The 15,353-nt window shown below is 39.5% G+C and overlaps 2 protein-coding genes across 3 annotated transcripts in view; one reads left to right on the top strand and one right to left on the bottom strand.

The window, feature by feature from the left end:
- Window positions 1-1,477: 1,477 nt before the first annotated feature.
- Window positions 1,478-2,514, bottom strand: LOC137271985 (uncharacterized). Its single transcript, XM_067804363.1, has one exon. The coding sequence runs from the start codon at window positions 2,324-2,326 to the stop codon at window positions 1,478-1,480; it is 849 nt and encodes a 282-aa protein (XP_067660464.1). The 5' UTR covers window positions 2,327-2,514.
- Window positions 2,515-5,328: 2,814 nt separating this feature from the next.
- Window positions 5,329-15,353, top strand: part of LOC137274250 (histidine--tRNA ligase, cytoplasmic-like) — a 43,584-nt gene continuing 33,559 nt past the window's right edge. Inside the window, exons 1-2 of one of the 2 annotated variants that reach the window (XM_067807339.1) lie at window positions 5,329-5,488; window positions 6,181-6,290. In XM_067807339.1, coding sequence (XP_067663440.1) covers window positions 5,446-5,488; window positions 6,181-6,290 — 153 coding nt within the window. In that variant the 5' untranslated portion in view covers window positions 5,329-5,445. The remainder of the gene's footprint in view (window positions 5,489-6,180; window positions 6,291-15,353) is intronic. The other variant, XM_067807340.1, reaches the window with a different exon arrangement.

Raw genomic sequence — 15,353 nt, 5'->3', positions numbered from 1 at the left:
GTGTCTTATTTCTTATCATCTCCTCGACCCGTGAAGGTCCCGGGGTAGAATAGGCCTTCAGCAACCCATGCTTGCCATAAAAGGTGACTATGCTTGTCGTAAGAGGCGACTAACGGGATCGAGTGGTCAGACTAGCTGACTTGGTTGACACGTCATCGGTTCCCAATTGCGCAGATCGATGCTCATGTTGTTGATCACTGGATTGTCTGGTCCAGACTCGATTATTTACAGACCGTCGCCATATAGCTGGAATATTGCTAAGTGCGACGTAAAACTAAACTCACTCAACTCACTCAACTCTTATCATCTCCAGGACTGACCAACGACTGTCCACATGAGCTTCACAACTGTTAAGACCCGTGAAGATCCGGGTTAGAATTGGCCCTCAGCAGCCCAATCAACCTGTCAGTCAGGGAGATCATATGACGTTTATATACTAATATTATAGCTAAAATGGATAGAAGTATCATGAAAACGACCGCTGTTATCAGAAATGAGCGGTCCACTGTTATAAGGGTAACGCTATTTTTCAGGGCATTATCATTTGCAGAAGCCCGAGGTCTTTTCAACCGAGGGCTTCTGCAAATGATAATGCCCTGAAAAATAGCGTTACCGTTATTATAGCTAAAATGAATAGAATTTTTTATAAAAGAATAATAAAAACAGCGGCATCGGTTTAGAAGCATTTACTGCCAACAACAAAACGACGGAGGTCACTGACACACATTTTGCAAATATAGTCACGTCATAGAACAACAGAGATGACGTCACTATTGAAAGTGACGACATTCGACCTTGACCTTTGCTAATACTACCAGCCGCCATCGTTTTCAGTCATCAACAACGTTAGACTTCAAGTCGATATTTTCATTGCTGTATGTTGTCATTTATGGCACAATCGTTATGGATGGCACAAGCAGGAAAGTGCATAATGACACAGGCACATGTGACGAATGTGAGCCAGATATATGGTCAATAATGAGCCCAAGTTCATTCGAGCCGTAGGTGATTGAACTTCAACAGCTGAGCTACTTATGACGTCACCTAACAACGGGCTTGATAATGGCCCGTCGTCAAGCATTTTGCGGGCGTTATCAAAATGCTATCGACATTGTAAACACAAAAGTAAACCAAAGGGGTTTTAGTGTCTGCACTCGTTTACATCGAATACGGACACAGCAGTGAAGCGTCATCAGCTGGCCGTTTCAGCTGGTTCTCATGGTAGCATCTGGAGTTGCTCATTTGTGACGTCATTCTAACTTTCCGTCACAATATGATTTGAATGACGTCACCACTGTTGATGCCACAACAAAACAATTGTTTACGTGTCAATACGCGGTGAATAGTCTTTCAGTTTCCGGGAATCTAATACCATTTAATCATGTTTTTCAACCAATCAGATTACAGAACACAGTAACTTTTGGTTTACAATGACGACAGTGACCCGCATTATTCGACAAGCCAAACACACATCAGGTTATTCACATATACTATATTTGGTCAAGAGCAAATATAATTTCTTCCCTCGGTGAGGATGAGGAAAATCACAAACCAAAGCACCATTGGGAAAATATTTCTTTGCAACATCCAAAGTGTTTACCACGTCTGACAACATCCGAGGGTAGAACTGCAGAACAGCTCGCCCATCTTCGTCAAGACAGTCGCGCAGAGATGAAAACAGTCTCCACATGTATCTGTGACAGTCAGGTAGGGTGTAAATCCACTGTAATGCCGAAATACTCACAACTGTGCCAACACAACTAGCTCGAAAAGGTAAGTGATAGAAAATATCTAGTTTCACACAATCCTGACTGTTCCGTTTGTCTTTACAAATACTTAACATAAACGTATTGCTGTCTGCCCCCACCACAAAATATCCAACGCGTTTCAAGATGGCAGAGCTAATTCCGGATCCACTACCAATGTCAAGGACGCAGGGATTCGTTGATAGTGGATTCGTGTACTCCAAAAGCTCAACGGCTTTCTGGGTAAGTTCGGTCTGAATCCTGTGCATTCGTTCACTTTGTGTATAAATCGCTGATTTAGCTTGGTCATAAATGTCCTCAGAATACCCGATCAGCTCAGGTCTCCTTTGAGCTCCGCCATGGACCGTCCTTATTTTGAACGGTTTCAAACTGTTCACTTGTTCATAAGTATCGGGGAATCTGAAATCATTCCGATCAGGTTGCAACAAAAAGTACATTCCTCTGCATAAGGCGCTCTTCCAATGAACATACCTGACATACTGCAGGTGTGCCATCAAGTACCATGTCTGTGTTTTAAGTCGAACTGGTTTTATAATTTGCCACTTCCACAAATTGTGCATGGTAACAAGTGCTGTGTACAGTCCCCGACAAGAGGCACTCGCGTTTGATCGGTACTGTACGATCGACTTACATTCTGACGCACTCGCCTAAAGTCATCGTGACCTGTTATGTCCTGAATGAACTACTTCTTTGGTAGATGTAATTTGTACATGACGCAACATGAAGTAACTGACCCATGCTTCTTAAATTCATGCCAGAAACGCATAGAGCGGGACGCGAGCGACACGACAGCCTTCCGATTACATCGGTTTGTCTGAAAACTTGGAATATGTCCAACACGAAATAATGCCTGTTGTTGGTCTTGTTTTGATTGATAAGTTTCTGCGTGGTCATACTGCCGTTTACAGTTCGTAGCCTTTTGATATTAACAGAAGAGTCACATAAAATATGTAAAATATGCCATGCAAACTAGTATGTGTATTTTGAGGGATTCAGCTTCCTTATAATGGGACAATATAAACTTCTGATTTATTTGAATACATACACCGGTTTAAACAGTATGCATATCGCATGAACCAATGTATTAACGGTTTTGTGTCTCAGATAAATACACCATGCAACGCTTAAAACTGATTTGACTCCAGTCTTAACACCAATCTAAATTCGTGTGAAGTGCATTGGAAGTATGTCAACAGTAAGTAATATCATGTGCCGTCCTATATCAACGTGCAAGGTATATTTGATATTATGGATTCGTTTACTCAGTTGGATTAAATCGAAACTTTCTCACTTTCCATTTAAACTATTACGTTGAAATGTTTACCTGTCCCATTGCACTTGTGAGTTCGAATCCTAGAACATACCTAGATTATGGGATACTGTTTGAAAATAAGATCATTCTGTTACTCAGCAATATTCCAGCTAGAAGGCGGCGGTTTGTAAATAATCGAGTCTGGACCAGACAATTCGGAGAACTCCTAGTAATGGAATAACCATAATACTCTCGTCGTAACAAGTGAATATACATGGTTCGGGTGTTTGTTTCCCGTCGTTATTAATTGTTCTGAATCGTTGCCTACATGTGTATACAGATCTCACAGGATTGGTCATAGGGAGTGTGATACTCGTCAATGATTCTCAATAAAAAATAATGGAAATTGTGCTATGGACATGCTCAGTCCCGTACTCTGCGCGTGCATATCTGCATGTGTTCGTCTAGCAACTGCGGGGCTTGATATCTATTATTAAGGTCAAACAATCCCATTATTACAGTGCCCGGACGCCGGTGTAGCGTTTCTTCTTATAGACAGCTTTGCAAAGTGTAGATAACCAGCATGGGTATTTTGTCAACCTTGGAATCTGAAAGACACGAAGCTAGGTTTGCCACACATATTAAAGCTACCCTGTAGGCTAGAAATACAAGTAATTGTCCTACTGAATCATGCGTATATAAAAACATTAATTTCAGATTTACTAGATGGTCTGACTTCAAACGAGGCTCCGGTGAAAAGTATATGCTATGCATATATTTTTAATAAATACAACCAATGAATATTACGTGAACTTATCAGTCTAAGTAAACTTATCCTCAGTACGTTTCGCTACACTCCGGGTACTACTGAGTCTCAGTGGCGGAGTGTAACGAAATACACTGAGACTAAGTTTACTTAGACTGGTGAACTTATTAATATCTCATCACGCAGTAAAATACTTTGTAATTGGGACTGTCAAAACATAATCCTCACTTCTGAAAAAATATTCGTACAAATATAACCGAGAGTATGGTTTCTTCACCATGTAGGTTACATTGTGAATCCCACCCTCGTTTTGAGACCCACTGGCCCTGATTCTCTGATCAGAGTCTATTACATGGTCTCTGCTTTGACGTTACTACAATTCAAACCCCAGCTTTCAAGCTTTCCCTACATTCTACTATTTGTGACCTGAACAGTTCATTTCTATTTCGTTATATAGAACTGTTTCCCAAAGCATGCCTCCAAGGCTTCGATTACCGGGTTCGAGTTCTCTGATCCGTAGTTTTGTAGTTTTTTTTTCTTTTTGTCTTTTACCCGTTCTCTTAGGCCAAGGTACCACTAACACGTTGTTATATATCTGACTACAGATAGGAAGAAGTCAGGTGGATTGAAGATTATTACACTCGCTTAGCGACGTACATGCACGAGTGGGAGTTCGTAGACTAGCCGCTCAGACTAATACACACGTACGTACGTACGTACGCACGCACACCATGCAGTGTAATATATAAATGTGTCTCTCCCTCCCTCTTTCTTTCTTCCTCCCTCCTCTCTCTCCAACCACTGAGCCCTTGTTTTAACCCTTTCATGCCATGTGCATGATAAATAGGATCCCAATTGCGCAGATCGATGCCCATGCTGTTGATCACTGGATTGTCTGTTCCAGACTCGATTGTTTACAGATCTCCGCCATGTAGCTGGAATATTGCTGAGGGCGGCGTAAAACTAAACTCACCCTCTGTGCATGATAACAAGACAACACATTTCTGCATCGCACAACGCGACATGCACGTATGTGTGCACACACACACTCAGACACTCACACTTTGACCCAAACGCGGTTTTATACTAAAATATATAATACTGCTTGCAGTGAAAACAACAAACAACATTCGCACAATCACATGGTTTGAATCTCGTACTGTCTCAGTCAGTATGGATCCCCGGCATTGTCGGCAACCGTAGGAGACATGTGGATTACGTACTATGTTGATTATGCTATGCCTCGTCGCGTGACATGGTTAGTTGAAAGACGTATGTGGTGTATATTCACGTTGGTTAGTTGCTCGTGCAGATTTTAATCACCGACCTTTCTTTTCCAGGCGTCGTGTTACACTTGAATAGTCCATAATGCGCCCTTAAACAAAAATCTGCCCCTAGCTCGTCCTTTACAGGGAGAAATTTGCAATTAAAATTAAATAAACGCGTATTACTTTAATTGGTCAACCTTTCTTCCAGTGAAATAAAGTTTGGCCTCAATACAAATCTCTCCCATTTGACCTCATCTATATCCCGTAAAATCCATTAGGATCACCTCCTGGTAGGTATAAAAGCCGGAACTTTATTTGTATTCCCTTAGAGGGAATTGTATCACGCGCGGTTTACATGTTACGGAAGGCACTTTGACACATTAGACCGTAACGATGGCCACTGGTACGGACATAGATGAAATGCAGGCTTTAGCAGGTGTGTATGGATAGCATTCTGTATAACCAGCATGCCCGTTACATGCATATCCTTTAACATTGCACACTGGATACTTATAAAATCGCGAATCATGTCTGTTATTTAGAGTAAGTATACTCAGTGAGCGTCTGTATAAACCTAGTGTATGTATTATATATGGAAATTCAGTAAGTGTCTTTTAATAGCGTGCTTTGTTTTTGGTATACTGTAGAGGTGATGATTATTTCCCGGTATATCTGTTGTTGGTAGATATATTCTTGCTGACCGCTCGATCACCATAGTCTCCTCTCAGACAATCATAAGGGGTCTTCGTTGGAATTCTACAGGCTGTTAGATGTGCTCTGTATTGCTAGTACTGGTTTTCGTGATTTTGTAGAGGCCATAAGATTCACGAGTAAAGTGCTCGGATTCGAACCATCGCATGGTCTGCAGTTGAACGTCTTGTCCAGGAGATCAAATAGCAAGCTGACAAGGTATGGGTGTCGTCTGTGTAATGACGCCACTTCCTGCTACACTTTAATAACAGCTTGCATTTGGAAGCATTTTCGTTATTTTCCTGTTGGGAAATCTTTTCTGTTTTAGATGCAATCGTCACGTTGTTTTTCAGTCATACTGAAAACCGTCCCATGCCGTTCACAGTCAGAATCTTCACCTGAATCCTTGTTCAGTAATCCTTCCTGTTCTACTTTTAGATGAAACCGATGGAAACATGGCTGACGCTCAAAAGGCTTTGAAAGATGAAATTAAACAACAAGGGGAAGTAGTAAGGAAATTAAAGGCTGAAAAAGCAGACAAAGATAAGGTGAGGCCATAATCACATCAATATAGGGCAACAGGTTGCTTGTCCGATCTATATGAATAGTGCAAAATACGAACCGGCGTGTTCAACACGTGGGTTGTTCTCAGTGATCTGTTTGACTGTTATGATTATGACAGCAAGAAAACGTGATGCATTGGTAACTGTTATTCATATACTCAAAGGAAACTGTTGAGCTAAGTGTTGTGTCGGTGTGTCAGTGACATTCTAACATTAGGACATGGTAGATCCCTTAATATCGTCTAGCTACCGTGTGTCTGGAACTCTGCCATTGCTACGAGAATGATGCAATATTGTCATTTGCTACTGTTAAGATCTTGTCATAAAGGACTGTTTTGGTGCTAGTCCAAAAGCCCAGTTTAGTGCTTCTCCCCACATGCTGATTTTTCCTTTTGCTAAAGGCTTGTTTTAGTGTTGCTTTTGAAGTACTGTCTAAGTGTTATTCCTAATGGCCAGTTTTCCACAATTTCGTCACTGTTTTGTGGTTGAATAGCCATGTTTACTCAGTAATTATAAAACATGTGTCAACTGATGCCACCAATATATCTTGTTGTCAACATATCTGAAATGTTCAAGAATCTTTAAACAAATGAATTTTCTTATATGAGTGCACTTGCATGAATTCATGTGAATAGACCACAAAATTTGATAGCTCATCTGTTATGTAAACATATTGTCAGTCACCAAGGCATTACAAATTGGTATCAGTACAAGCTTTCATGACATGGCATCTCTCCTCCTGTGTACTTATCAGAATGTGCATGAACTTACATGAGTCACACCAAACATGTACAGTCCAAGGCAGCTGTACATTATAATGATTGCAGTTTATTTTTCCATTTGCTATGTATGCTAAGCAGTAGCCTATACTTGGACATTATTTTGCAAAAAGCATTAAATTTAGTCTTGGGTGTATGACAGCGGTTTGACCAAAACATTATTTTGCAGTTTTTTCTATTGCATTCATAACCAACCTGCCAACTACACATCTCCTGACAAACATGTACAAAACCAATACCAGCAGATTAAAAAGCTAGGTACATGGATATTCCTGTTATAAAACTAGCCAGACACTAGTTACTTCCCTTTGACAGTTTCTTTGACAGTCACTTAACAGCCAGAGGGTGTACAGTTTTGAAAAGCTAAACATAATTTAGTGCAATGGCATATGTGTGCAAGCATGATTTTGAAAACATCAAGTGCTTTGTTTTGGTTGAGTCCCATCCAGGATTCTAACCCACAAGCCCAAGAGATGCACCTAATCGAGAGAAAGTGTAATATCAAATTATAAGTAACTGACTCTTAGAGTGGGGGTTCAAATCCTGGATGGGCCTCAACCCATCAAAAAGTGTTAAAATCTGTACCTTACTGAGAAAGTGTAGTCCCATATATAACCTGTATTACATTTGACCACTTTCAGAATGGCAGTTTGTATTCATGCCATGAGTATATTAAATTACAAGTGCTGTGCACTAAATGTATCAAAACATCCCCTTACAGTCGCACATGCACACACACACATACACTCACACAGAGTGACACACCTTGCTCTCAGGAACTGTTATTGAAATGAGTGACAGTGGCACCTGAAATACGGGAAGTCTTTCAACAGATAGGCTATTGAAGTACAAAGTAGTGCCTATCTTACCTTAATGGTGGGTGACATCTGTTATGTGACAGAATGTGATGTTTTCATGGCATTGGCATTGGATCAGCTACATATATATTTTTCAATTTTTTTGTCAATTTGTTGAATAATTTGTTGATGCAGATCATGGCATTGATGATGAGGTAAACTAACACTTCGTCTAAATATATGTATAATTTTAAACCCAGCAAATGACCCCATTTAAATTAAAAAGAGTGAGTTTTCTGAGGGACACCCGAAATGAGCTTCACATATTGTACCCATGCTGGGAATAGAACCTGGATCTGCAGCATGATGAGCAAACACTTTGACTACAGGGATACTCCACAGCCTGAACTTGATGACATCTAGACTTGCTTCATTTAGGGCTTTAGCATTGCAGGGAATGCTGGGAAATAGGGAAGATAATGTGGTTTAGTTACTGTGAGACACACTAAAGATGAGGATGTCCTCGTCTGTGTAGAACTCATCTAGTCGATACCAGTGAACACTGATACCCTTGATGCAAGTGCATCCATCACATCTGTAGAAGTCGAGACAGACCCATTATTTCATTCAATCCATGAAGATCCGGGTTAGAATGGAATTGGTCTTCAGCAACCCATGCTTTTAAGAGGTAACTAACAAGATCAGATGGTCAGGCTCATTGACTTGTTTGACACCTGTCATAGTATCCTAATTACATGGTTCGATGCTCATGCTGTTGATCTCTGGATTGTCTGGTCCAAACTTGATAATTTGCAGATAGTCACCTTATTGCTGGAATGTTGAATGCGGCGTTAAACAACAACCAACCAACTAAATCACATGCATTTGATATAAGTGCATCTAGTATGACTGGAAGCCTAGATAGACCATCCCTTCATTCAGGATACACTGGAAGAAACTTGTTTATATGATGATAATCATGAATAATTCCATTCATACACAAAAAGAACCACACCATCAGCATTATGCTATCATACAAATTATATCCAAAAAGTAATTAAGAATGATAAATACTGTCTACCATGCCAACATGTTAATGAATATGTGATGGTGTACACAATGTAGGGCTTATATATATGCAGAGATGTATAATTGTGCCCGGTGAGTGTACTCACACTTTATCTCTCTTAAGTGCTCTGGTACCACTAACATGTGGTTCTCACTACACATGAGAAGAAGTCAGGTGAAATGGAGTTTCTTGTACTCACTTTGCGACATGCATGCACATGTGTGGGATTACTGTTAGTAGACTTGCCACATTCTAATTCACACTCTCATATGTTGGTCCAGATATGTGCAGGTCTGTCTGTCTGGCTGGCTGGCTTTCTAGAACAAAATAGTTATGTATAATTGTCATCTATGCCTCACATTTTTGTCCACCTTTCAGGACTTGTCATTTTTTTTTATGACATGGGTCAGTGTTGCTTTCTTTTGTAAGGCTAGGCTAAACTAGGTCTCCAAAAACCTATTGTTTTGTATTTAATTGTTTACTTTACATATAGGGTATCACACAAGGGTGTTTTGGAATTGTTAATATCCTGCATTAGGAGTGTACTTTATATTTAGCGAGCCTTGGCAATATTCCATCTATGTGGTGACAAATCATCTGCAAATAATCGAGTCTGGACCAGACAGTCCTGGGATGAACCACGTGGGCATCAATTTTCAGAAGTGGGATATCATGACAGGTGTCAACCAAGATAACAATCCTGACCACCTGATCCCATTAGTCACCTCTTAAGACATGCATGGGTTACTGAAGACCAGTCCTAAACAAGATCATGGGTCTTACAGGGAAGTACAGGGGCCGGTTCTGATGAGGTATCTGCCAGGTAGCTGGTGATCAGAGACTGTTCAGTGTGACTGACCACATTACTGATGCATTGCTTGTTGAAGCGCGTCTCAGATCTTGATCGAAGGGACATATTGCACACTGACCGACATCTTTCTTCATGACGCACATGAGTTTCTCACATTCCAGGGTTTAAGGGCATTACAGGAATGTGTGTTGTTTGTTTCCCAAATTTTGATTGGCTGTAGAGGGATGGAAATAATTCTTGAATTGCTAATGTAACCAGTACAGTGGCACGTGTAAAATCACTTGCCCTGATAATTTTTCCACTATACTACCCGATTTTCTTGTTTATTATTTAAAAAACAATATAATTAACAATGGAAACTCCACTGGACACCGGTACAGCGTGATATGCAAATTAGTTTGCCCGACAGGAAAAAAGCACTAGACTGTGACATCCAACAATAGGTTATTTCCAGCCCTGCTGTAGTCAACTCGACTTGTACTTAACTTCCAGAATTTTGGTTAGTCTGGCTTGACGTGACCTGTCATTGCAACTCTGTGACTTTGAGTTATAACTCCTGTGATAAATAAATACTTCAATGTACATGTAATCAGAAAGGCAACTCTATCCATGAAAAGTGTACATCTGCCCTACAATGTAGCCATGTCTATTGCATGATGCATCAATGTGTAGTTGGTATGTGCAAACGGATGCACAAATCTAAAGAGTGGAAACAGGGCATAATACATTCACTGCACCTTAGCTTTGACTAAATATGAAGAGTAGGGAACATAACATGTAGCATAAAGCAATACAGGTACACTGTCACATGTACTGCACCTTAGTTTTGACTAAATATGAAGAGTAGGGAACGTAACATGAAGCGTAAAGCAATACAAATACACTGTCACACGTACTACACCTTAGCTTTGACTAAATATGAAGAGTAGGGAATGTAACATGTAGCATAAAGCAATACAGATACACTGTCACACGTACTGCACCTTAGTTTTGACTAAGTATGAAGAGTAGGGAACGTAACATGTAGCGTAAAGCAATACAGATACACTGTCACATGTACTGCACCTTAGCTTTGACTAAATATGAAGAGTAGGGAACGTAACATGTAGCATAAAGCAATACAGGTACACTGTCACATGTACTGCACCTTAGTTTTGACTAAATATGAAGAGTAGGGAACGTAACATGTAGCATAAAGCAATACAGATACACTGTCACACGTACTACACCTTAGCTTTGACTAAATATGAAGAGTAGAGAACGTAACATGTAGCATAAAGCAATACAGATACACTGTCACATGTACTGCACCTTAGTTTTGACTAAATATGAAGAGTAGGGAACGTAACATGTAGCATAAAGCAATACAGGTACACTGTCACATGTACTGCACCTTAGTTTTGACTAAATATGAAGAGTAGGGAACGTAACATGAAGCGTAAAGCAATACAAATACACTGTCACACGTACTACACCTTAGTTTTGACTAAATATGAAGAGTAGGGAACGTAACATGTAGCATAAAGCAATACAGGTACACTGTGACATGTACTGCACCTTAGTTTTGACTAAATATGAAGAGTAGAGAACGTAACATGTAGCGTAAAGCAATACAGATACACTGTCACATGTACTGCACCTTAGTTTTGACTAAATATGAAGAGTAGGGAACGTAACATGAAGCGTAAAGCAATACAAATACACTGTCACACGTACTACACCTTAGTTTTGACTAAATATGAAGAGTAGGGAACGTAACATGTAGCATAAAGCAATACAGGTACACTGTGACATGTACTGCACCTTAGTTTTGACTAAATATGAAGAGTAGAGAACGTAACATGTAGCGTAAAGCAATACAGATACACTGTCACATGTACTGCACCTTAGTTTTGACTAAATATGAAGAGTAGGGAACGTAACATGTAGCGTAAAGCAATACTGATACACTGTCACACGTACTGCACCTTAGTTTTGACTAAATATGAAGAGTAGGGAACGTAACATGTAGCGTAAAGCAATACAGGTACACTGTCACATGTACTGCACCTTAGTTTTGACTAAATATGAAGAGTAGAGAACGTAACATGTAGCGTAAAGCAATACAGATACACTGTCACACGTACTGCACCTTAGTTTTGACTAAGTATGAAGAGTAGGGAACATAACATGTAGCGTAAAGCAATACAAATACACTGTCACATGTACTGCACCTTAGCTTTATCCACATTATCCACCCCCACTACTATATAACGTGTAAAGGTGCATCACAGTAATGATCAACACTGGAGAAGTATGCACACATTAATCAGTATATCGTATTTTATAGGTCTCACAAGTATCAAACGCCTTTGTCCATATTTCTAATGTGTGTTGGAGTCATATATACATGCTTTCCATGGCATCCAAAGACCAAGTTGCTGTACTGGAAGTGAACACAATTTACATTGTCAGCTCAATCACACTGGTTGCTAAAATAACAACAAATGTACGTGTGAAAATGAAAGGGAAATTCGAATGTCTTTCATCCAAGATGTCATTGTTTGTTATTTTATCTTGGTAAGAAAAAATTTAAAAAGGAATGAAAATATTTTTTTTAAAAGAAACACACAAAAATCCATTCATTCAGCAAAATGTGTTAGCCAAGCACTGACAATGTAATTTTGGATACTTCTAGCACAGCAACTTGAACAACTCGGTCTTTGGCAATTTAATGTAAAGCAACATATGCATCCCCATGGAAAGCCCATCTAGTCTGAATTATGGACAAAGGCTTTTGATACTTGTGAGACCTTTACAATACTATATACTAGTTAATGAGTGTATAGTTGTCCAATTTTCTATCATGTCACTGTATTTCTGTTATGCACCTTTCTGTGTTGTATACTAGGGAGACTGGATAGTAAACCTCAGTTCAGTTTATCGATTTTGTGACCAGCAGTAGGGAATCTATGATTAAATGCAGGGATTTACTACGAGTCCTGTATTTGAGGGTCCCTGAGACTCATACTCTTAATTTTCAGGGGTCCTGGACACTTGTTTAAATAAAATACTAAGACAGTTATTGTATTGTGTATCATGATTATCACATAAATTATTACTGCAATCAAATTACAAATGATACTATAACATATCTTGTAGCAAACTCAGTGATAATTTATTGTTGCTTGAGGGGAATTTTTACAAAAGCATTTAGACTTTGTCTGCATCCTGTTGATGCACTAATAGATTTTGCTCCATCCATTGTCAATTTTTATGCGTACAGAACGCTAGAATTTGTGGTCTGTAAATAATCCCCCTCCCCAAGAAACAAAAAATGAGGGGAAAAGTGATTTCATCAGCTATGCTATACTGCACTCATTACGCATGGCATGCACAGTGAATAGGTTTCGCAGAGCTTGAAACAGTATAGCTGCCTGCAGTCTTGAGCTGTGGTCTAATCTTGATTGTGTACACAAACAAGTAAATAATCCACTCATTACATAAAAAAAACCTTTTTGATTCTGATAAGCAGACTCTCTCACAGAAATGTCTGGTTTGTTGACACCTATATGTCTGCCTGTCTGTCTGCTAATGACAATATGCAATGTACAACTTCAATCATTGATCACATGTAATTTGAAATTAATACCTATCAAGCCTATAGCCATGAACAAAGAGCCTGCTGAGCGTATCTGCAATTGAACCAGTGGCCAGTGAAAAGGCTTCGTTACACTTGAGTGCACACCAGACTCTGACTGGGTTGGGTATCACAGCTGCTTGGTTTCAGGGGAGGTAAACCCAAGTACAAATATTGCACTTTTGATTTGCAATTAATGTAATTTTCTGAATAAAATTGATACTTTATACTTATTCTGACCATGCTATTTGCTTATCTTGTCTTCCCTGGTGAAGGTAGAGGAACACCTGAAATCCCTTAAAGTTCCCTCGTAGAAAGAAGCGGACGTAAAATACACTCACCCATGTGTAGCCTCCCTTTTCCCGCGTCCTAGGCCACGTGACTGGCCATGCTTGTCACTCTCTCCTTATTGCCTGACTACCTTCACCATGGAATAGGAGATAAGCAATTAGCATGAGTCAGGATAAGGAAAAATTATGCTTTTCATTTGGTTTATTTGTTTTTCTTCATCAGTAATGCATCCTATATATCATGAATATGTGTTTTAAATATGTTTGATTCTTTTGTTGCATGTGACCTTTAAAGGGAGACAAGTGGTGCCTTACTAATTGATGGGTCAGAAAATCTGTTAGCTGCTCTGAAAGTCAATTCTGCAATGCTAAAAATTATCATATTTTAAAGTGATCTGAATTATGTTACTCATATGTTTAAGTGATCGTTTTGTTTTCTTAGAGGACCCTTGAAATATATTATTAATCCTTATTACTCTAGTTTTGTATGTCATTGTCAAGGTGAAGTTCTTACCACAATTCCTAGAGGGCAGCCATGAATATCTTGCCTTTGTTCCTACAGGGGAGTCATGTCCATCTAAATTCTAAGCATATAGGGCGGCCATGTCTAATTTTATGCTTACACTCTGGTCATGTCTATGTTGGGGCATGTGTGCCCCAGCTCTCCAGGTCAAGTTTGCCCAGTCTTTCTGTTTCACAAAGTGTTGACCATCTGTGACTTACATGGGGCTTTTATCCCAGATAAAATAGCTCATATGCCATGATATACAAGGAAAACTGTTCTAAGCAGTTTTAAACCTAACTCATATATGCCCGCCATCAAAAGTGGGACACATTAGTATAAAGGTAGCCACTTCAGTCAACAGTTCCAAACTAGATTTCCATACTGTTTTACTGTTATGAACTGATGCATTGTAAAACAAGTTTGAAACATTGAAAAGATAATAGAATAGTAATGAGTTCAATTATTCATGAAGCTCAGTGAAAATTGGTAAATTTTTAACAAAGCTTGACTCCAAAATGTAGCTGTTCACATGCACGACGTTTGTGCATGCTTTTCAGCAAGTTGATGCATGATCCTCATGCAATTCATCTGCATATGGTTTGCAGTTGGTTCCCCTAAGCTAGTGGAGAAATTCATCTTTGATGTAACCACATATATAACCACAGGACGCTTTAATTATTTAATTAATTACCCTGCATCGTGTTCGAACCCAATCGAGGTGGTTCCGCGGTGATTGAATTAATTAGGGGAAGCGCTTCAGTTAGTACCGCGGAGCACACCGTCTCACGGACAAGAGACGATAGGCCGTCTCGCGTACATGTTACGTCTCGGACTGTGTATACATAACATATTGTGAATGCTTAAAGTTAGTCAAAAACTTTTGATGGGTAGTATATACCTTCCTTTTGAGATCCATGTTAGAATTGGTCTTCATTAAGACATTGCTTGTTGTAACAGGCGACTAAGGGGATTGGGTGGTCAGGCTTGGTGACTTGGTTGACACGTGTCATCGCATCCCATTTGTTGATCCCATGCTCATGATTTTGATCTTTGGATTGTCTGGTCCAGATTCTATTATTTTTCAGCCTTATTGCTGGAATATTGCTGAGTGCAGTGTAAAACTAAACTCACAACATGGGGTTGACAAAAATAACTGACATGCCTTGATATTGCAGGAA

This window comes from Haliotis asinina, chromosome 2, assembly GCF_037392515.1.
Source record: "Haliotis asinina isolate JCU_RB_2024 chromosome 2, JCU_Hal_asi_v2, whole genome shotgun sequence".
In the NCBI taxonomy this organism is placed as follows: Eukaryota; Metazoa; Mollusca; class Gastropoda; order Lepetellida; family Haliotidae; genus Haliotis; species Haliotis asinina.
This window is presented reverse-complemented; position numbering and strand designations above follow the sequence as displayed.

Coding starts and splice junctions, on each gene's coding strand:
- LOC137271985 (XM_067804363.1), bottom strand. CDS start 2,326: ATGCACAATTTGTGGAAGTGGCAAATTATAAAACCAGTTCGACTTAAA.